Source organism: Corvus brachyrhynchos, unplaced genomic scaffold (genome assembly GCF_000691975.1).
Source record: "Corvus brachyrhynchos isolate BGI_N302 unplaced genomic scaffold, ASM69197v1 scaffold83, whole genome shotgun sequence".
Lineage (NCBI taxonomy): Eukaryota > Metazoa > Chordata > Aves > Passeriformes > Corvidae > Corvus > Corvus brachyrhynchos.
The window spans coordinates 2447163-2469227 of record NW_008238464.1 but is presented as its reverse complement, the minus strand read 5'-3'; the positions used below and the strand labels follow the sequence as shown (position 1 = coordinate 2469227).

Here is a 22065-nt window from a genome sequence, read left to right as displayed (position 1 = left end):
TAAACGAGGTTAGCAATAGAAACCTATACTGCTGTAAATATAGCAATATTTGTCAGTTACAACAATTAGGAAAACTTTGCTATATTCCGTCTGGATTTAATATTTAGGTATAGCTGTAGGTTTAAAAATGAAGTGCATCTTAAGAAACATAGTAGCTTGTAATTTCTAAGACTGAAAACATACAAAGACATGCTTAGAGCTGGAGGTCCTTTCTTCCCTTATATTATTTCACCCCAATTATTTTGTCATATCAGCAAAAGGTGGAAGAGTTATATTTGAAATGCAGGTAAGTTTGTTTTTCACCATAAAAACAAAACTTGAGTTGTGCTGGGAAGAGTAGAATGGAATTTCTTGGTACATATCAGATATGTGAGCTCTTGTTTAATCTCCTTGTCTTCTGGTTAGTATTAAATAATATCCTTTGTCAATCATTTCTTATTATTATCATTGCAGGTTTTCTCTCATTAAATCTGAGATAGCCAATCTGCCAAAGCACACAAAGCAAAAATGATACTTATTAATGACAGATAACAGAGGAAGGAGGAGGGAGAGAGAAAAACCCTTTATATTGTTCCAAAAATTCTGTTTATGCAATATCACAGATTGTTAAATGATAATGGAAGTACAATATCATGCTGTATTGTTTAAGAAGAGATTTCTTCTCATATATTTAATAATATTTATTTATGAAAATCAAAAAAAAGCCCCAACAAACAATTACATGTTTGCAACTTTTTATTTTGATCATGGAAAATACACTGTTCATTCACCAATGTAGTCAGTTGCATTGCCTGTGTATTCCCATACATTTGCATAGAAATGTGAGAAAACCCCCTGAAATTTCTTTTGGTTAAACAAACTTCCCTAGCTCAGTGGGAAGCAGCATATATGCTGAAATTATTCCCACTTCCTTGATTGTGATGAAGCAGATTACTTCTGTTTCTAGGGTAGTGTTTTGTCATGTTTGTGAAATATTTGTGTTACAGGGAGTAATCCAGATTTAATATCGTTCTGGTTGTTACTATTTGAGAAGCCAATGCTGATTACATGCAGAACAAGTGATTCATTGCCTTTGTTTTTTTCAGGTAGCAATCACAAATTAAATCTGGTTAAATCTGGTCTTGAAAATATTGCTAAGGAATCACATTTATTGTATTCTTCAATACTGCACAGAGAAAATCCCAATATATGAGTTGCAATAAAATTAGTTCTCAATTGTGTTTTACCTCTATAAAAATCCCCCCAAACTGTAGAATGAAATCTCTTGATAGGCAAAGTGTTAAGTCTTCTGCTTCTGGTAAGTCTTTTCCCTTTTTCTTGTTTCATTTTGTGTTGAAGTGACCTGGAATGCAATATTAGAACCTGTTTTCAACCTCTCATAAAATTAATTTACAGCTTATTTGAATATAAACTCCATGGAAAATTTTTTACAGGACAAGTCCCGTTTTAACTAAGCCTCAAAGTATTTGTAGGATTTCAGAGGCTTACATCATCAGATAGCTTGAAACAGCGTGCCAAGGTTTCTGCACAATTTTTAATTAAATTTGTGTTTTTCTTAAACTTTGAAGACTTTGTACCTTTTATCAGTGGCTTGGGTCCCGTACAGGCTGTGGTGCTTTTCCTATCACCAGCACTGTAGAGCCTGTGTATCTCTGACCTGCCTGAACAGCAGTGCTGTTGCTATGACATTATTTAATCTTTCTTCCCTTGGCTGGGCTGGTACAGATGATTTTATGACCATTTGCAACAGTCTGTGCATGTTGATGCAGCTGTGCTTTATTTAAGTAAGAAAAAATGTAATCTGCAAATAATCTTGACAGCTGTGGTTCATGTAGTACAGAAAACTTGCTGAGGGTAGCTCCTTAGGTAATTAATGATCATGGATAAGTGTCGTATATATATGACAATGTTTGTTATTACTGCCTTTTTATTGCTTTATTGGCATCAGGAGACCAGCTAGGGATGTTAGGGGGTGTAGCCTTGATGTTATTGGCACAGAGAAGTCTGGGAAGCTTCCAACAGTTGTTAAGAAGAAATTGAATTTATTTTAAAGTCCTTTCCAGCCTTTCTTTCCCAGAGATTTGTGTGAGAGGCAAGTAACATCCTGCAGTAGTTATCTAAAGTAAGCTGATTCTGTTTGCCACTTATATAATTCAACAGCTTTAAGTATAGAGAACAGTGTCCTACACTTCTTGTTCTCTACAAACAAGTCTGACTATAGTTAATGTTTAGGGCAAGATGTGCCTGTGCATCTTTCCAGTAGAAAGTAACCAAAACGGGAAGATTCCAATGCCTAGGCAGCTTTTTTAATGTCCTATTATAGTAGTAAATACACTTTATAGCAGGCTGCATGTGCAAAAGCTTCCTTTTGGATGGGAGTTAGCTTTATTTTAAAAGCTAAAATAACTGTTCATGTAACTGGTTTTCCACCTGCCTACAGTTTTGTTTCTAGGAGATTACAAAACCTTTCCCTCTTATCTTTGTATTCTGGAGATGAACTGTTTCTTCTGGTAGTAAGGAAGCAGGCTGCAGAAATGACTTGTAAAGGAGTTAGGAGCACAGCATATGGCAGGTGTTCTGCAAAGGCACCACTCTGCAGTCTAGCGTTTCTTGTGAAGATAGTTAAAATTGTAAGGGAGAGATTCTGAAAAAGACATATCTTTTGGAGTGGGTGAGATTGAATGCAGAGTCATAACAGATATTTCAGAATGTGCTTGGTCTTGCTTATAAAAATGTATCTCTCTCCTCTTTGGTTTGCATTTCATTCTGAATTTGATTGTTTCCCAAATCTGAAAAATGTAAGCAGAATTTCCCACCCACTTTTGCTCTTCTCTTGGATTGCAGTGAAACTTATCATTCCTTGGGTTGAGGTCCAGAAACTGGAAAGAACCTCCAATGTCTTCATGACTGACACAGTTCGTGTCACTACAGCAAATAAAGAGCGTGACTTCTCCACGTTCCTCAATATTGCTGAGGCTTTCAGAATCATGGAGCAGCTGGCAGATGTGACACTCCGAAGGCTACTGGATGATGAAATCTTTGAACTGGATCCAGGCCTGCAGGATCCTACTCAGATTACCAAAAGGTAAAAAGCTGAACTGTTGTTATGAGCAGAGGTTTGATAGTGGGCTTCATGGTTTGGTGTGTTAGCTGGGTAAGATTTCAAACCTTTGTTTGATTTGGTGCCAGAGAGACTTCATAATGTATTATGGTGTATCCAAAAGGTGCATTTTAACTTGTATGCAAGATACATTTTTCAACTTTATATTCTTCCCATAAACAAAACAAAGTTTCAAAAGTACTGTTCGCCACAGAAGGGAAGATTGCAGCAAGGGATATTTTCCATCTTCTGAAGAGCAGTATTATTTTCCTTATAATTTTGGTAATGTGTAGGTTTTCCTAGTGCCTTCAGTTCTCTAGAAATTTGATCATATCTGAAACATGGAATTCCCACTAGTGTGATTGCCACAGCCAACTTATCAAGCAGTTACAGGACTTAAAAAATACTCAGTTGTGATATGGCTATTTTCAGCTCTACCCCTTGCTTCCCTGAAATGCATCTCTGCATTCCTCTCCCACTACAGAAATGCATTTGGCTCTCGGGGAAAGATTGATGGCTATTTCTCTGCTGGTAGCACAACACACAACTGTGATTTATTTGCTGCTGTGAGAAAGGGGGAGGGAAGCTGTCCTCAGGAATTTTAGGTGGGCTGGATGGAATAGCCCAAACTGGAATTTGCCGGGGGCATCAAGGTTAAGGTACTGATTTAAAATACTTCTTTTCTGAATGGGATGTGAGTGGAGTGGTTATCTCCTCTTGAATCATGCCCTTTCTTGCTCTTCCTTCCTCTCCCTCTGCCAGGGATACAAAGGGAATCGCCCAGGTGTTGCTTCCTGACTAAAACATAAGGAATGCATGGTATCATTTCCCAGAAAAGAGAGACCAGTAGCCATTTTATTGTTTCTGAGGGACATTTTTACAGTGGTGGTGGGCATACATCTCAGCTAAACACTTTTGCAAAGTTTCATAATAGAGTTCAAAACAATAAAATGGACTTCCTCTGCAATTTCATATGTACACACAGTAAGGAAAATCACTGACACCAGGATTTCATCCATGACGTTATCAAAGAATTCTCTTGAGGTAACACAGTGGTGAGCAACCATAAAAATCTTTGCAGGCTTTTTTTTAATAGCCAGGGTTCCTTGGAATGCAAGAGCTACCATTGTTTTTACACTATATGTGTAACTGGTTGTTTTTAACATTGTAGGCTTTTGGCTCAAGAGATGTGGGGATATGTACTTTAGCTAATGTAGAATATGGCTGTGACAGGTTGTATCTCAGCCCCTTTCCATGCTTTACCATTTCACCCTCCTCCTGCATTTGGGCTGAAAAGTTAGTTGCAAAAAAAGAAATCCAGAGGAGATGTCAAAAAAAACCTGGGGGGAGATATTTCTCAGCATCTACCGATTTTTGTCATTGTCACTTCCCAAAATAGTCTTTGAATCAGGGGTACTAACTGAATGTAAAGAAAGTAAAATTACAGTTGTAAAGAGAAATTGTATAAGCTTAGTAATATGCTATAATAAGGGGCTCGCAGGGAATCAACTTGTCAGTGCCTTGTGGCATTTTTGAAAAGTAGTATGTCTATTAACAGTCAAGCAAGAGAAACGTTCCCACACATTTATTCGAACAGGTTTTCTCTCTCCTTCCCTCCAACTAAAGAAGGAAAAAAACCCTTAAAGCTACAGAGGAGAAGGAATGACAAAAATATATTTACTGGAGATTTCCTCATCAAGATGTTCTCTAACCTGTGCTGTGACTTGGGATGGCAGAAATGAAAACGTGGAAGATGCCAAAATCCCATTTCCTCTGCATGAATTAGGTAGTGGTTGGATAAGTTGCTGTTTCTGGTGTCCTTTGTCCCACTTCAGCAACCACTTTGAAGTAAGGTGATTAAGCAAGACTGTAGTTTGAATAGTGGAAAAACTGGTTTTTAGTGTTAACATGTTTTGGGGAGGATGTTGTAGTTTTTTTGGTGTATGAAGCTTTTGTTACTGCTTTTTTTCTTGAGGCCATTGTAGTACTATAAGAACAATTACTTTCCTCTCAACACGTTCTCTCTAATAATTGTCATTGTTAATTCTTGTATATGATTTGGAAGCAAATAATAATCTGTGAAAATGAAAGCAGACACACACATCATTGGAACTATTCCAGCTCTGACAAGTTAATGAAGTTTCTGCAGATGGCTTTTGTTTGCAAGGCTTTCTTTTGTGAGAGGCTTGTTTCAATATCTTTACTTTTTTTAAATTACATTTTCAGTGCTATCATGATCTGTATATTCAGCATTCTGAAAACCATAAACCTTTGCCATTCCTGAGGCTCTTGGGGTCATCTTGCTGAGCAGTGGAGGGATGGGACTCAGAGAGTCTGTGGGATTAGGCCCAGAGCCTGTGACACAAATTATGTCATGGCCAGAGTCAAAAAAAGTCAGTATGCAATTTTTTGTGCTGTTTAATAAAATGATAGGGCACAGAACAATGGATTACAAAGGGATTAATGGCAATTGAGATAATTGCCATAAAAAGCAAAGTAAAGCTGAGGTGTTTGGTACCTACAAATACCATTTCTTGCAGACATATGTATGTGCCATACAATTTTACTGGAATATATATGGTAACTACTTTTTATTTTTTAAAAAGAAGGCTGCAACAGTCTCTGGTATAGGTTTCTCGTACTTCTAATTTCCATCTCTTACGGGATGCAAAAATCCCCATTGCATTTCTCAAATGTAGTGAGAAATTCTCCAGAGCAGAACCCACAATTTAAAAGCTTTAGTGCTGCTGTCAGTAAGGTTTCAAAAGTGTCATGTTTTCCCAGGCTCTAACCACATCAGTTTCTTTTCTTCGTGTTTAACTGTGAATTACCAGTGAGAATGACTTTGCTTCATGTTAAGGCAAAGAAGGTTGCTAACACTGATCTAAGCTTAATGGAAACTGTTTGAAGTATCCTGAGTCATAAATGTCACTTCAATCTGAATTTATTCCTTCAGAGAGGGAATCTGAGAATGCTTTAAACCTTGAGCAACAAGGAGAATGTGGCTAGAAAGAACCTCCTTTTATTGCATTTCTGTGGCAAAAGGTAGGGTTTGGGTTATCTCTGTGTGATTGCCTAATGTGTTTTTAAGGATTTGCAGTAATGGGCATATCAGGATCTATACCAGTACTTCACTGTTCTGTCATTTAGAAGTCTGAGGTCTAACTTGAATCTTTTGCAGTTTTTGAGTCTGTCACTTCTTGTTCTCCCCAGTACTGTTGAAGAGATCGGATGTGCTTTCTTTCTTTAGAGCAATCATTTGTGTATTTGGAGGTTGATGTGCGTGTTCTTTCTCTTTTTTTTTTAGGCTGCACTCCCAGGTTTTCTTATCAGTGCCGATTTTAGCCATTCTGGTCGCTCTTCTCTGGACATTCGTCACTGATGCCATGTGGGGGCAGGCATATGGTGGTGGGATATAGGATTGCCTCAGAAACATTGCCAGTGCTGACCAGGGCAGGAGCAGTGGGACTGTCTCTGCTGCAGTTCTGGGACTGCCACGCTGCATCTTGGTGGCCATGCACTTCTGCAGCCCAGCACAGTGTTCCTCTTCCTCTTGTGAGCACATGGCCGTTGGTTCTTGTTCAGCTTTTGCTCCTGTGTAACCCCAAGGGATGGCTCCTGGTGGAGTTCATCTCCATGCTGCATTTGTGAAGCTTATGATGTACAGCTGAAAATATTTGTAATGCTTTTTTCCCCACAACATCCCTTAAATTTATGAATATAAATCTGAACCTGATCCTGTTCTTACATTCATTAGCCTCTACCAGCCTTGCATCAAGTGCAAGCTTACTAACAAGCTCTTGATCCATCACACAGAGTGCTGATGAAGACATTGAACAGAAGCTAATCTAGGACAGACTCCCAAGGAGGTCCTCTTGATACAACCTTCCAATTTACCAGGAAGCCCTGAAAGGCTGTGTTCTGAGGTACTCTTTTTCAACTGGCTTGGTACAACAGTTTGTCACTTCTAGTTTTATTAGTTCCATGAGAGGATATATCAAGATTTCATAAATTTTGGCTAAAACGTTCATTGCAACTCCTTCATCTACAAGTCTAGTGTTCTGCTGTGTAAGGGAATGATGTTCAGTTTACATGTGTCCTGACAAGTCCATGTTGGCTCTTCTCAGATAACATCTCCTGGCTTGCTTATAAGAAGCCTTTCTTCCCACACGAATTTATCAGTTCTTCCAATAAACACGACATATATTGTTGAATGTGTTATTTCTAAAGTGTCTGACTTTCTGGAGTCTGAATAACAAGAAGAATCTAGTAATTGGTCTCTTAAAGCAGGAGGTCAACAAGTTTGTTTAGATTTTAGATAGGCAACAAGTGACTCAGCAGAGCTAAAATCTTGCCAAGTTGGCTTCTGCTGGATTTAAAGCGTGGAAAAACATTTGACAGTGAGGACAGCATTTAAAGTCTCCTGATGCTTTTAGGCATTTTGTTAGTCTTGCGTGTGTTATTTCCTTTCATTTAAAACTCTTGGAAGGTAATGTCAGGGTCATGCACAAGGACTTATTGCAGTTCAGGCTTGCCGTTCACTTTGAAGTGCTGGAGTTGGAGGCAGTCCATGATCCCATAACATGCAAGTTGGGAGCTGCACTCAGAAGGAATTGCTGAGTTTTTTGAAAAGTAGGGAACAAGGCAGTTGCATTTTCTCACCTTTTATTCTTCTGATGCTTGTGTAAATACTCAAACCCCATTATTTTTACATAATGATAGCTTTCCTTTATTTAGTTAACTACCACTCATATGCTGCATTTGCTTAAAAACCAAACTGACATGGAAATTGTTAAGCGAGAGTAAAAATTTTCAAACAGGTAGGGGTGCAGCTAAAAAGGTTGCATTTCTGTTTGGCATTGGAGGTATTGTGAAAGTCTAAATGGAAGCTGTGGGACTTGGTGACGTGGGCCATCTTTGTTGTATTATATTTAAACAATTGCCTGTCTCATTTTAGGAGCTAAATTTGTCTGTTGGTTTTTTAGAGTTGCAGGGTTGGGGTTTTTTTTAACCAACTCTAATTTTGCTTGGCTGTGTTTATGAAGGGAAGCCTTTAAGCCCTAGAATTTGCTTGCTTAACAGGAAATATGTGTTCAATTTTGGAATAAAACCTCTTGTTTGAGCTCACAGTGGTAGGTGCTGACAGCATCTCATCCCTCTGCTACCACTTTTCATTCTGGGATCCCTCCTCCAAGCAGGCTGGCCCATTTCAGCACTTGTTTCTGGGGCAGCCCTGGCTGTGGTGTGTTCTCTGTGGTGTCCCTGTGTGAGCCTGTGTGTGAGTCATGGGGGGACAGGCACTTCCAGGGATGTTGGGGTTGGCAGCCTTCCACAGGTACAGGGTGAGTGGGGGTGGATACAGTGCTGGTGAGTTTACTTAGTTTCAGGATGTCATTTTTCTTCGGCTTAAAATCCTGTGGCTTGTTGTCACATGGAGCCCACAGCCCCAAGAAAGGCAGCAAAACCCTGAAAACTCAGAAGCTTCAGATTTTGGAGCATAGGAAACAGTCAACTCTTAAATACCAGACAATGTGTGCCTCAATAGAGGTCCCACTCTTCTGTATAAAGCCTCTTTTCACATAAAGGTCGAGAAATCTTCACAACCAAGTAGATGCAAGGAAGCTCATACCTTTCAGCACAATAGCAGGAGAGCACAGCTCTACCAGACCTGACTGCAGAGGCTATCAGCAGCATTCATCTGTGCTGTGCAGAAATGGAAAATATTTTAGTGGTGAGTTAACTAGGAGGCATATCCTGATCCAGCTTCGTCACAATAGTAGATCGCTGCAGGCACTTATCAGAGTTGCTCTCGCTGTGGAATTTTAGTTCAGGAGCAACCTTTTTGTCTTTCTTCACAAAGAGGGTTTCTCTTTGTTCTCTGTGAAAAAACAGGAGACTATTTGTCTGCTTTCTTTGGATAATATTATTAAGGAAGATAATGCTTGAGAAGGAAACAGAAGCTGAACACTGGTTGAGCGCATTCTGTCTTTTCTGTTGCTTGCAGATGCAGATCCTCCCTTCTCAGGTCTCAGTTAGTTCTGGATAGTCTTTCTCCTTGTTTCACATGGCTATGTCTTTTACTATGGATTAAGCTAAACTAAAAAAAAACCCAAACCCAAACAAACAATTGATTTACTTACTGACGCAGTGGCTTCATTTGTCTCAACTTATATTTTAACAGCAGGGCTGGGGTAGAGGGAAGGTGTCTGCAGAAGAGGAGGGTGAAGGAAGGAGTGGAGAGGGGATTTACTGCACCAAGGTACCACTCCCTGTTATGCTTCAGCCCACGCTTTAAATTCTTTCAATGGCACAAAATCAAGCTTTTTTTTTTTTCTTTTTTTTTCCCTAACGTGAATCATGCTAGGAAAAATTTACTTGTAGTAAAGAAAATTATAGAATTTAAGCCCTAATGTTTCTGGAGCTGCTGTTGGTGAGCTAATAGCCATGTCCTGTTTATAATGTAATTGCATAGTTCTTTAAATTACTGCAGGCTTCTTCATTAAGAAAGGAGAAGAAAAATAAGTCCCCAACGCCAAGTCCATATAACCATGTACTCAGTAATGAAAGTTTCATTTATTTAAACTTTTCTCTCCACATAAATGTGGATGGGTGGCTGGAAGGAGGCCAAGTTCAAACTGAATGTGGCTGGTGCTGTTATTCCCAACTGAGTCTGTAAGTGACCTGAAACTGTTTTGCATTTTGAAACTGTTCTGAGGGCTCTCTGAGGCTGATACCTCTGCAAGTCAAGGATTCCATCATGTAAATGTCACCATCATTAACACTTCTATTATTGAGCACTTTGGAAGCACTCATTGAGCAAATACCTTACTTTTGGGTGCAGGTGCAAGTCCCTGGGGTGATGTTGGTAATGCTACTGTGAAGGGAAACAAGGAACATCTAGCTAATCTCCCTTGCTCAATATATGTTCATTAGATGAAAGATTTAGTTATCTCCTGGGCACTGAAATTTGTAACTCTTTGAGTCTGTAAAGTCATACAGCAGCCATAGAAAATGCATGGTTAAATAATAATTAAAAAAAAAAAACCAAACCACTGAAACAGCTGATTAAAATTAGTGTCCTTTCCATTTCTAGTTACTGTACTAGTTGCTTTTGACCTTATTGTTAAACAAGCAGTTATTGATAATGTTTTTCTTTTAATGTATTTCAAAGTTGCTTGTTTCATGCTCTCTTCACATAGGCACTGGAGATTGCTGTGCACGGTGTTTTTATTCTGTATTCCTTGCTCTTGGTGAGGTCAACACGAAAAGTGAACCTCACACTGTATGTCCTGGCTTTCGGGATCTTGTGATTCTTTCTTTCTGCTTTTTCTTAAGGGATCTTGAAGCCAGAGCACAGAATGAATTCTTTCGGGCCTTCTTCAGATTGCCCAGGAAGGAGAAGCTGCACGAAGTTGTGGACTGTTCTCTCTGGACACCGTTTAGTCGCTGTCACACAGCGGGGAGGATGTATACTTCAGACAGTTATATCTGTTTTGCCAGCAAAGAAGATGGCTGCTGCACTGTTATCATCCCACTTAGAGAGGTAGAGTTGTTTGTTTGTTTCATTTTGGGTCCTTATCTGCCTTTTTCTGCCCTAACCCTCTGCTGCCACTTGACTTATCTGCAAAGCATCGTTTGATGAAAAAGAGTAGGATGCTTGTGTGTATCCTGCCTACAGGATTGTTGTACAGCTTGTTCTGGGACTCACTAGGGCCTGAGCTCCTGAAAATATGGGTGATTTAACACTATCCTCAAAGTGAAGTATGGACAGGTAATGCAGCAGGACAAAACACTGCAAAAACAGAGTCTACTTGGCCCAGGACTTGGACAGGGCTCCCCTCCCAGCTCCACAAACACGTACATTCAGCTTGATGTTGATGGAGACCAGCTCGGACCCATTCCAGCGATGCAAAAGCATTGTTGCCTGGGATCAATACAAGTGTCGAAGTCCTCCCTCCATAGACAACCTCTAACAAACCTGAGGATACTGTGTGAAGCTGTGGGGCAGAGAGAAAGATGGGATTTTATGGATGCAGTGATGAGCTGACAAATTTCCATGAAATCAAGAGACAAATTTAAATGGAGGGAGAGCACAAGGGAAGGTGGTGGGAGTAGAACAGGAGAAGGAAGCTGTCAGGCTAACACCTGTGAATACAAGGCTGTTATGATCTCTTAATTAAAGCTTTCCTTTCATCCTTGGCTAATAATAGAGTAACATCCAAATCATATCCTAACTGTAGCAATTTACCTTCCACTGTTGCAGAAACAGAAAGCAATATGAGAACAGTGTTGCATCCTTAATCAAAATTAACAAAACAACTGCTTTTGCCCATCTTCAAAGGTGGGAAAGTAAATTTCCTCCTCCACCCTCAGAATTTGATCAAGTTGATCCTTTTATAAATCATTTTTTAAATCATACACCCCTTTCTTATCTTTTCCCTCAGTCTGCTGTTTAGAAGTGGGATGCAAATTAATTTAGGGAAAAGAAAAGGCATCTGGGATACTTTTTGGTACCTGCTTTGAGCTTCTAAAGAGACCATGAACTTCAGGCAATAGGATGTGTTTGATCAAGGAAAGCCAATATGAATAACCACATTTAAAGCATGCATATGAAATGCTGTCTTTGTATGTTTTGGTACATGTAGAATATTTGAAGACATTTCTGTGGATGTGGTGCCTAATGTATTTTCTCTAATGTCTGTGGAAAAGGTAATCAGTATAGAGAAGATGGAGGACACAAGCCTTCTCCCTAATCCCATCATTGTTAGCATAAAGAGTAAGACAGCCTTTCAGTTCATTGAGCTGAAGGATCGGGATACTTTGGTGGAGAACCTTCTCCAGAGGCTAAAAGAGGTGAACTCCAGCAACCCACTGCACTGCAACAACTTGCAGAATAACAATCAGGTACTGAACTTCTATTGTATTATTGATTCAGTGTGTTTATCCATTATTCCACTGTCCTGCCTTCTTTGGGAAATTGATCTTGAGCCAATGCTTGTCTGATACCACCTTTAACGACCTGCCTGGTGGGATAGAGGACACTCAGCATAGTTGTGATTGACATGCTGGGGAGAGAACAGACTATGGTGGGCAGCTGGGCTGCCCTTCACAGGGACATCAACAGTCTGGAGGAATGGGCTGATAGAGACCTCACAAAGTTCAACAAAAACAAATGTGAAACCTGGCAAAATAAGCCTATGTGACAGAAGAGGCTGGGGACTGGCTGGTTGGAGAACAGCCATGTGGAAAAGGTGGAGGAGTCATGAACAAGTCGAGCTTGTAAGTCAGCAGTGTGCTCTTACAATGCAGAGGAACAACCCCATATCAGGTTGTACTAGCAGGATTGTAACCAGCAGGTCATGGGATGTTACTACTCCCTTTTATTCAGCACTTACTGGGCTGATCAGGAGTACTGTGTCTGGTTCTGACTCTGCTCCATTACACATAAAAAGCATTGATAATTTGGAGTAAGTCTAGTGGAGGGCTACAAGATGGTCAGGGGCTGGAGCACATGCTTTATAAGAGGAGGTGGAGGGAGCAGGGCTTCCTCAGCCAGTCTTCTGCTATATTGTAGGGAGTTGGAAGATGGAGGCAGACTCTTCTTTGATATGCCAGTTGAAAGAAAAGCAGGCACAGCCTCAAGATTTAGCAAGGAAAAATCCAAATAGATAAAAAGAGAGATTTCCCCGATGGTTAGGCAGAACTGGACCAGGCTGCCTGGAGAGGCTGTGCTCTATGCTTTCTTGGAGCTACTCAACTTGACTGGGCACAGACCTCAGCAACCAGAGCTGAGGGCTCCTGTTTTGAACAGAGGATTGAAAAAGATAGTCCTCTCCAACCTAAATGGTTCTGTGATTTTGTCTGTCAAATCCTAAGAGTAGAAGACTGTTTGGTAGCTTGTCACCAAGGATACTTAGAATTGGCTAACAACTTCTGGTTTAAAGTAACAACCCTTCTCCTGACGTGCACATGAATGACAATTTGTATGAAGTCTTGAGTAAGACGTTTTCTCCTGAAAGGTGTTAAAGACTTTGATGCAAAAGGCAAAGGGTAACCCAGCTCTGTGTCTTGAGGACAGTCAAGGATGTAGTTCTTAGCCTTTTCAGTCATTACCACTCTGATTTCTGCATTGCAGAACAGCCTTGCCTTCGGATCCGTGTGCATGCTGGGGGATGATGAGGCTGCATGTCTGGGAACAGAGGCTTCACAAGGGAAGGAGGGAAGTGAATGTGAAAAGGAGAACAGTTACTTGCTCAATGCAGAAGCACTAAGGTCAGACTTTCATCAGTCAGGAATGTCAGGCCTTGATTTTGGAAAGGTATGTAACATTTGGGGGAAGCTGTAGGAATTTCAGGTTTTGTTTTGTTTTTAAAAAAGCTGGGGTTACATTCAGACAGATAAGCATTTTTAGTAAAATGCACTCTGTATTGGTTGGAGAAGTTAGATAACAGCTTTTGGAATAACAGCTTTTCTCTTTACTTGTATTTTTTTCTTCTCCCTCCCCCCATTTCATTCTGGTGAATATTTATAATTTTTCTCCCTGTGCGGTGAATTAGATATGCAAAGTGGGGCAAGTTGTGATCCCTAGAGCAGGCTTTCCATTTCCATTGGTAATGGAAATACCTTGTGGAATTTTTATTACGTGAAATGCTTTTGTTTACCAGTTCTCATGTGCACATGATCTGTTTTTTTAAAATATATCTTCTTGTTCCCAGTCTAGGGAGCAAATCAAAGAGAGCCTGTGGGATGACCATTTTGTAGAGTATGGCAGAACTGTGTGCATGTTTCGCACAGAGAAAATCAGAAAACTTGTTGCTATGGGAATTCCCGAATCCTTAAGAGGCAAACTCTGGCTGCTTTTCTCAGGTGGGCATGCTTAGAAATGTTGACTGTAGGCATCATCTGATTCTGGACAGGGCAAAACATTCAGGCAAGAAACCTCCCAGGGGCAATTAAATGTCCTTTACATGGAACCTGTGATACTACTTAAGGAAGAGAGATGATCTGAACTGAACTAACATATGCAAGGAAGTACCCAGGTAGATCTGCAAAAGTTTTATCTCAGGATGATATCATATGATGTGCAAAAGAATCAAAATAACATCTTTGTTATCTATGTAATTTAAAATTAGTATCATGTTTTCATAAAACAATGCTCATCTTCAAGCAGCAATTAGATTGTAGCATAAATATTGAGTTAGCCATAGACAAATCAGATTATTGCAAAATAATGGCAATCTCAAAGTTGGCAGACCTGCTCCTGTTTCTCGTTGAATGTTGGCAGGGCTTACAGAAACTGGAGATGGAAAAAACCACTCATTTCATCGACAGATATGGCAGAGCCAGAATGTGCCTAAAGTATGATGTCAAGTTTAGTCCTTAATCCAATATATGGCATATTCAGACATTTGTAAGTGTGGAGCTTTTCCTCCTTGAAGGATGTGAACAGCGCTGAGTACATTTCTCCCAGTAATATGTGTGGGTGGTGAGACACTTGGAAGGGGTTGCCCAGAGAAGCTGTGGATGCCCCATCCCTGGAAGTGTTCAAGGCCAGGCTGGATGAGGCTTTGAGCAACCTGGTCTAGTGAAAAGTGTCCCTGCCCACAGCAGGGGGGTTGGAATGAGGTGAATTTTAAAGTCCCTTCCAATCCAAACCAATACTTAGTGCTGGAGACATCCTTTGCTCAGTCAAGGTGTTTTGAATGATGTTGTGTCATGTAAGCTTTGCTAATACTTAGTTTTCAAGACGTATTCTGCTAGGACTTTCTCTTTTAGGTCTGGAGATTCACAGACCTTGGGGAAAACCATCTTGCTTCTTACACCCTTTTGAGCAGTAATTTCTACAACACTGGGTTTAGCATCATCCTTATCTCTTCCCACCTTCCTCTTTCTCCCTTCCTGCTGCCTTCAGATGCCGAGACAGATCTTGCCTCACATCCTGGGTACTACATACATTTGGTGGAGGCATCCATGGGCAAGTGCTGTATGGCAACAGAGGAGATCGAGCGTGACCTGCACCGCTCGCTGCCTGAGCACCCGGCCTTCCAGAGTGAGACGGGGATAGCTGCCCTGAGGAGGGTGCTCACAGCGTATGCACACAGGAACCCCAGAATAGGCTACTGCCAGGTGAGAAATTCCCAGCGGGATAATGCTCCCTGCTTCTTCTTCCCCTTCTTCCCACTCTTCGTTGTTCTCTTGAGAGTGCTTTTAATGGTGCTTTTGATAAGTATTGTCCTTTTAGTTAGGAAATGTACATAATTTTAGATAGTAAATGTCATTTTTCCTTGGAAAACAAGTATGTAGGCTCACCAAAAGGTTCTGTTCTAACAACAATATTCCTTCAGCATTTTGCAAACTGCATTTATAATTACAGGAGGGGAAAAAATGTTTCTGATGCTTCTGTTTGTTCAAAAGTGCATTTCTTGGACAATACTTGGAAGCAGTGCAGGGCAAACTGGCCTGCACCGATGAGATTTATGTAGTGCACTGGAGCAGAGGCTTAATGAACCCTTTCTGCCACTTTTTTCCAAAACTGATGATAAATGGTGAAAGTACTCTGTCTAGCTGGCCAGCTCCCTGAATTTTGATTAACATCAGAGTGGTCCTGATACTGGAATAGGGGGCACTAAAAGCAGCCCCAAAACATCTTGCAGTATCAGATACCTGCTTTGTATCTTGGCAAATCCAGTATTGTGCTTTTGTCCATTGTTTCCTGTTGCTCTTATGAAAAGCAGTAGACATAAGTTTGGAAAACTTGTTATGCCTTTGGGTTGCAATTACGTATTTGCTGTATATTCTCTGCTTTTCTTGCTGGTTTTTTTCTTAGTTCTTTACATCGTGTTAAGCTACTTTTTTTTCTATAAAAATAGCCACAGTTGAGCTTTTGTCAGTAGGATTTGCTGTCACTAACAAATCCCATTTTCTTCTTTGCCCTTGTAAGTCTATGAATATTTTGACCTCCGTGTTGCTGCTGTATGCCAAAGAGGAGGAAGCCTTTTGGCTGCTGGTTGCTGTGTGTGAGCGAATGCTGCCGGATTACTTCAACCACCGAGTGATAGGTGAGCTCATGTCCATCTTCTTGCAGACTGGGAAGGGGCAGCCATATAGCACAGGGGAGGGTAAAATGCTCAGGGTCAGCTGGGGTCCAGACTCCACAGATGAAGTGCTCCATCTACTTGTGTGCTGTGTAGGGACAGCAGCAGTGGCAGCTCAGATTCCAGCCAGGGTTGGTTTTGGTTTGAAGGGTTTGAACTGCAAAATCTATAAATACATGCTCAACTTTGCAGTTCGTTTTTTTCTTTCCTGTTGGTCAGAAGGTGGTGACACTTTTGCCTGTTACATAAATAGAAGAACGTGGCTAGGAGTGTTCCGTGTTAGAGACTTGAGCTGTTTAAGATGAACCTAGGAAAGATCTGCTAGGGTAGCTATCTGTGATCTGACCTGTCTGAATTGCATGGCTGCTGGAGCAATGCAGGCTTGCATCTACACTAGCCCTTTGTAATAAGGGCTGATACAAGTCCCTCTGCAGAATGTGCCATGCACTTCTGTGTGCTGTGTCACCTATATAATGCCATTATTTTTAAGATTGTTGTGCAAACTGCCTAATGCACAGAAAGAGAGGGTCTGAGCAGTATTTGTTCTTTGCAGTCACTTCCTTCCCTTACAGAAATGTTTGATAGTTTTCCCTGTTTAATCCTAACCTTAGTCCTTAGCTACAGCATCTGCTGTTACACTGTTGCTGTGGCAAAAGAGAGGGACCAGGGTCACTTGTGAGGAAGTGAGGATAGCAGGAAATCCCTGGCAGTTGTGGTTCTGGGAGCTAGAAATGGTCTGGGCACTCTTGTGCTGCCTGTGGAGTGGAAGGAGACATCTGAGAAGATTTCCAGTCTTTTACCTGAAGGATGGGGCTGTCATACTTCCCTCCTGACACTGTGTCACTGCACAGTTTGTCTTGTCACTGATCTGGTAAGAAGGTAAGTTAAAGCTGAGTTATTCCAAAGTTTAGCTGGATGCTTAGCATGTTTTGTGGTGCTTTAAATGCCACTGGTATTTTTAGCTACTGGACTAGGTGCTGTTACCTGTCCCACTTGTCAGAATTCTTCGTCTTGTCTCCAAACATGAGTTTAAACTGCTATTTTGATAACTGACTTCCATGTTTGTGTGTCTCCTTCCTTGATTAAAGGAGAAACAGCTTTATCTGTACTCAAGCATTTCTAGATGTTATCAGCATGCTTTGGATTACTCATAACTTTGATGCTTGCTGGGTTATTACCCTTAGCTTTCTCCACCCAACTTAATGAATTGTCTTACTTGGCCAGCCATGTCCCTGCCTTAAGATTTGGGCTTTGTATCTTGCCTGTCACTTGCCATGGCTCCAGCCTACATTGTTTAAGTGATGAGAGTTTTGGTTGTCCTGTCTCTGTTTTCCAGCCCTCGTGTGAAGAGCCAGGAGCTTCAGCTTGGAAGTTGCCCCACTCTCCCCCGCTGAGCAGCACTGATGCTGTTTTGCAGCATGGTTGCTTCACTGAGCACTTACTTCTGCAGCTCAGCTTTACCCTAGAATTTAACATGCCCAAATCGGTGCTACTGATCTTCTCCACCCTGCCCCTCCTCTGGTTCCTGTTGCTTGAGTTAGTGTTCTTGGCTCCGCATTTCAGTCGACCTTCTTTTTTGATTTACAACCAGCTCTTGTCTAAACTTTGTATTGTTTCTGCCTGTGTAACACTTCCAAGACCCAACTTTTCCTCTTTGCCTGCCCTGCCAACACTGTTGTCCAAATTGTGATCTCTCAATAACTTTGGCGATCTCTGACGTTGCTACCTGCCACTGTGCTTTTCCTCTTCGGTGTCAGCCAGTAATCGCTACAGTCCAAACAGCTACTGAATTAATGACCTGGGTTATAACAGGCCTTCTTAGCTCCTTTTTGTCTCAGACCTTTTCTTTATGAGTTTCAAAATCTTCTATTTATTTATGTGTGTGTTCATTTAGTTAGCTAGAATTTTTGCTTTCAAAACTTTGGCAATTCAGTCCTACTCAACTTTTTACTTTTATCACATGAGCATCTCTCTCCTCAGCCTTGCCAGCTATGACCCCTCTCTCCTTTCACAAGCTTTTTTATTATTTCACTGCTTGCATATGGGAAAAGCCTACAGGGAGGGCTCCTCCTTCAGGAATTCCCTCTGTCCTTCTCTCTGCAATGCATAGAGGAAATTATAGGTGCAAGATAGAAACAAGTTGTATATGGGTCAAGAGTGGTTGCAAGGGTCAGGCCTATCCTATTCTCAATTACCATGACTTTTCCATCCCCTGCAAAAACCAGCAGGGCATCTTACCCGTGTTTAGACTTTACCTGTTAGACTGTCATCATCTTGACACTGTAATTCTTGAAACATTGAAAACCTTATTTCATTTCTCTGATTGGCCTTTTCAGTCCTGAAGATGTCATGTGTCTTGCATCTAAGGTCATAATTTTTCAAATGGATGCCCTGGTATTTTCCTACCTCATCATGGTCTCATGCTGTAATACAGATTCATTTGCTCTGATTTCATGTTTTCTGGGAGCCTAATGAAAACATGGACAGAAAAGTCAATTTTAATACATCTGCTTGACTTTCATCTACAGTGTCAACACTTATAATAAAAAGATCTGTGAAAGATCTGGGCAGTGTTGCATGTTCCTTTTAAACCTTGGGTTTTGCCAGTGCTGTCTCTGAGTCTGGAATGATCTATTTATATATGTCTTGCCTGTGTCTGGCTTCCTTCAAATACCTCTAAATCCAGCTCTGTTTTTTGGGTCTGTGTTAACTGTGGCTATTAAATTGTTTGCATTAAGCTTATTAAAAAAACCCAAACAAAAATTGCCCTCTGTTGAGTAACTCCAGTCTGTTTTTCTCCTCCGTTTTTTTCAATATTATGGAAGGCTTTTTCTTCAAAGCATCGTGCATGATGTGTTTCTCAAAAGCTTTTTGCATGTCCATGGGCTTTTATTTTTGATTTGTGGTGTTGTAATGTTTGTTCAGTCACCAGCAGAAGCTCTTTGTGGCCTGATGTGAAAGGTTCTAAGAGAGAGAAATGTCATAGCTATTTTTTTTCCCTGTGATTTGGATGCAAAGCCAAAAGATGTTGGCTCTCTGCCACAAATTGTCCAGGTTATATTCTGCTTTTGAACAACAGAAGTTTTGAGTGCTAGGGATATATATGTCTCAGCAATTAAAATTGTTTCGTAATACTAGCAGAATATGGACCATAAGAAAGAAATGAAATAACTTGAAAAGAAAGACAAAATAATTGAAAAGCTAACTGCATTTTGTATTCAGGAATATTTTTAACTTGCAGTGTCTTTGGTCAAAGCCCTGATGCGGCAGATTTGATTTGTAGACACAATCTACTTCATTGAGAAGAAACTATATTGATTCTTTAATAGCTGCTGATAAAGCAGAGCTAAGCTAGTAGCTAAACCAGAGCCCAGATCTGCTCCTTTTGGAAAGACTGGTTGGGACAGTTAGGAAATCTTATCTGGGCATTGCGGAAATCTTTTCTTCTTTATGTGTAGCTATGTATGCTTGTAAGTGTATATTGGTATCTGTGCCTGTACTTTCGTGTAAATATTTTTCTTCCTGCTTGGTGTGTGTAGCCATATCTGGATTTCCATCCTGTGTTTTCTCACTTAGAGCAAAACCTTTGCTGCCCACTTGCTTGAGTACATACATTGGAGAAAAATGTGTACTGTCTTTTTTTTACTGCGTACATCCCAAGTGGAGCAGTAAAATGCTTTAATATTGCTTTTTCTACCACTTAATTATTATGTGCTCTTGTAGCCAAAACCAACAGCTGCTGCTATTGCTATTCCATTGCACCCTAAAGGCACTTAGGAGAATTAACACAGTTGTTGCAGAAGGTTGTGCAGTAAGGCTTATGGACACAGGGGTTGGGCTGAGATCACAGCAGCAGGATAATGGCACTTCTCATTGTAGATGTGTTTGTATCTTGATGGTTTAAATTTTCTTAAGAAATTCTTGCGGTTAATAGTTGACAGCAGTGATTAACTTCAAAAAATATTTTTTCTTGTGTCAGTCCTGGCTAATACTGTTCCTTTATGACTTGTAGGTGCTCAGGTAGACCAGTCAGTGTTTGAAGAGCTTATAAAAGAGCAACTTCCAGAGCTGGCTGAACATATGAAGGATCTGACAGCCCTAGCTTCCATCTCTCTTTCCTGGTTCCTTACCCTTTTCCTCAGCATCATGCCCCTGGAAAGTGCTGTGAATGTTGTGGACTGCTTCTTCTATGATGGCATCAAAGCCATTTTCCAGCTGGGCTTGGCCATACTGGAAGCAAATGCTGTGGATCTGTGTAACAGCAAGGATGATGGGCAGGCCCTGATGATCCTGAGCAGGTATGGCCACACAGGAGTGCTCCTTCCATCATGGGCCATTCTGCCCTAAGACAAAGGCATTGCTCAGTAGGCACCAGGGACACTCTGTGTCACCCTGCTGCTGCTGCTGCTGTTGCAGTGTCTGCCTTAAACAATGGCTTTGTACATCGGACGAGATGTCCTGTGAAATTTCCTGGCAGTGCCGAAACGTGCATCGCCTGCGTCAGTGTGCAATATTTACTGCTGCTCTTCGTGCCTTCCCTAGACTGATGGGCTTCCTGCTCCAGACTTCAAGGAGACAGAAGTTTTCTTCCTTGGGCAGCTTTAGTAATTTGGCTGGCTTGCTGTTCCTCAGATGAGTAATCACAAAGGCATTTTTGAAAAGTCTAGCTTGCCCAAAACCCAATTTATTTCTAAGTCTAAGCCATAAGACTTCTTCACTTATTTGAACTGAGAAGAGCACAGTGCAATGTGATCTGTGTTCTTACATATTTCCTCCCTTCAGGTTTTTAGAGCGTGTCAAAAATGAGGAAAGCCCTCTGCCACCTATTGGTAATCACCATGCATTCTTCAGTGACGACCAGGAATCTTCTCCAGTGACTGAAATAGCAAACCTGATTCATGACTCTTATGAGGTAAAATAATTCTTTGTATCTACTAGTCACTTAAGTTAGAATTTTAAAGAAGGTTGAATTCAGCTTGGCTGCTTTGAAAGTTAATCTACTAGTCACTTAAGTTAGAATTTTAAAGAAGAAGGTTAAATTCAGCTTGGCTGCTTTCAAAGTTATTACACGTTTACAGATTCCTTGACTAAAGTGCTCTCATGCACACGACTAGGTGTAGTATGAATACCTAGATCAGTTAGAGACTGAGTATGCTTTTTATTCAAGGTCTCACTGCACTTTAAAAGCTGTATAGCCAATTAATGAGAAATACAAGTATCATAAAATACAACACAAATAATAAACTTCTGTTCCTCTCTTACAGAAATTTGGAGACCACTCTGTGGAACAGATAGAGCACATGCGCTACAAACACCGAATCCGTGTCCTGCAGAGCCATGAAGATACAACCAAGCAAAATGTGGTGAGCAGGGTATTATTTTGACTGAGGTAGCTCAGTGTTGCCTCTCTGGAGGCACATGGATTAGTTTTCAAAAAGGTGCCACTAGGCCTTGAAAAATCACTGGTGACTCTGCAAAAAGCTCTTTCCTGGAATGCTGATGGTTTTTCTTTTGCAGCCATTATAGTTTAGGGTGGCTTTAAATTTATGAACAAGTGCAGGACTGTCCAGCCCATCACCTTGTCTGTGACAGTGGCTGGCCCTCGGCAGCTGCCTGGGGAAGAGAGGAGAGACAGCACCATGCGATGCTTCCCTGGCCTCTGTGACCTGTAGCTTAGGGACTTCCTGTCTTTGTTTCTAATAGCCCTTGAGGGATTTCTCTTTTCATGGATCTGTCCAACTGGTGAACCTAAAGAAGGGGGAAACATTGCAAAGATATTTTAATGGTGGTTTTCAGCTGTACCCCCTAAGTACAGCTTGTGAGTCTGCCTGTGTCAGTGATGTCACTAACATGATTTTCTTTCTTTTTAAG

The 22065-nt window shown here is 40.8% G+C and overlaps 1 protein-coding gene across 1 annotated transcript in view; it reads left to right on the top strand.

Moving 5' to 3' along the window:
* Window positions 1-22065, top strand: part of TBC1D8 (TBC1 domain family member 8) — a gene marked incomplete at its 5' end in the record, with an annotated part of 47684 nt that overhangs the window by 20023 nt on the left and 5596 nt on the right. The window contains 10 exons of the mRNA XM_017736972.1: window positions 2845-3085; window positions 10436-10643; window positions 11810-12004; window positions 13236-13418; window positions 13816-13966; window positions 15012-15226; window positions 16041-16158; window positions 20207-20492; window positions 20977-21106; window positions 21459-21557. Of these exons, the coding sequence (XP_017592461.1) occupies window positions 2845-3085; window positions 10436-10643; window positions 11810-12004; window positions 13236-13418; window positions 13816-13966; window positions 15012-15226; window positions 16041-16158; window positions 20207-20492; window positions 20977-21106; window positions 21459-21557 (1826 nt within the window). The remainder of the gene's footprint in view (window positions 1-2844; window positions 3086-10435; window positions 10644-11809; window positions 12005-13235; window positions 13419-13815; window positions 13967-15011; window positions 15227-16040; window positions 16159-20206; window positions 20493-20976; window positions 21107-21458; window positions 21558-22065) is intronic.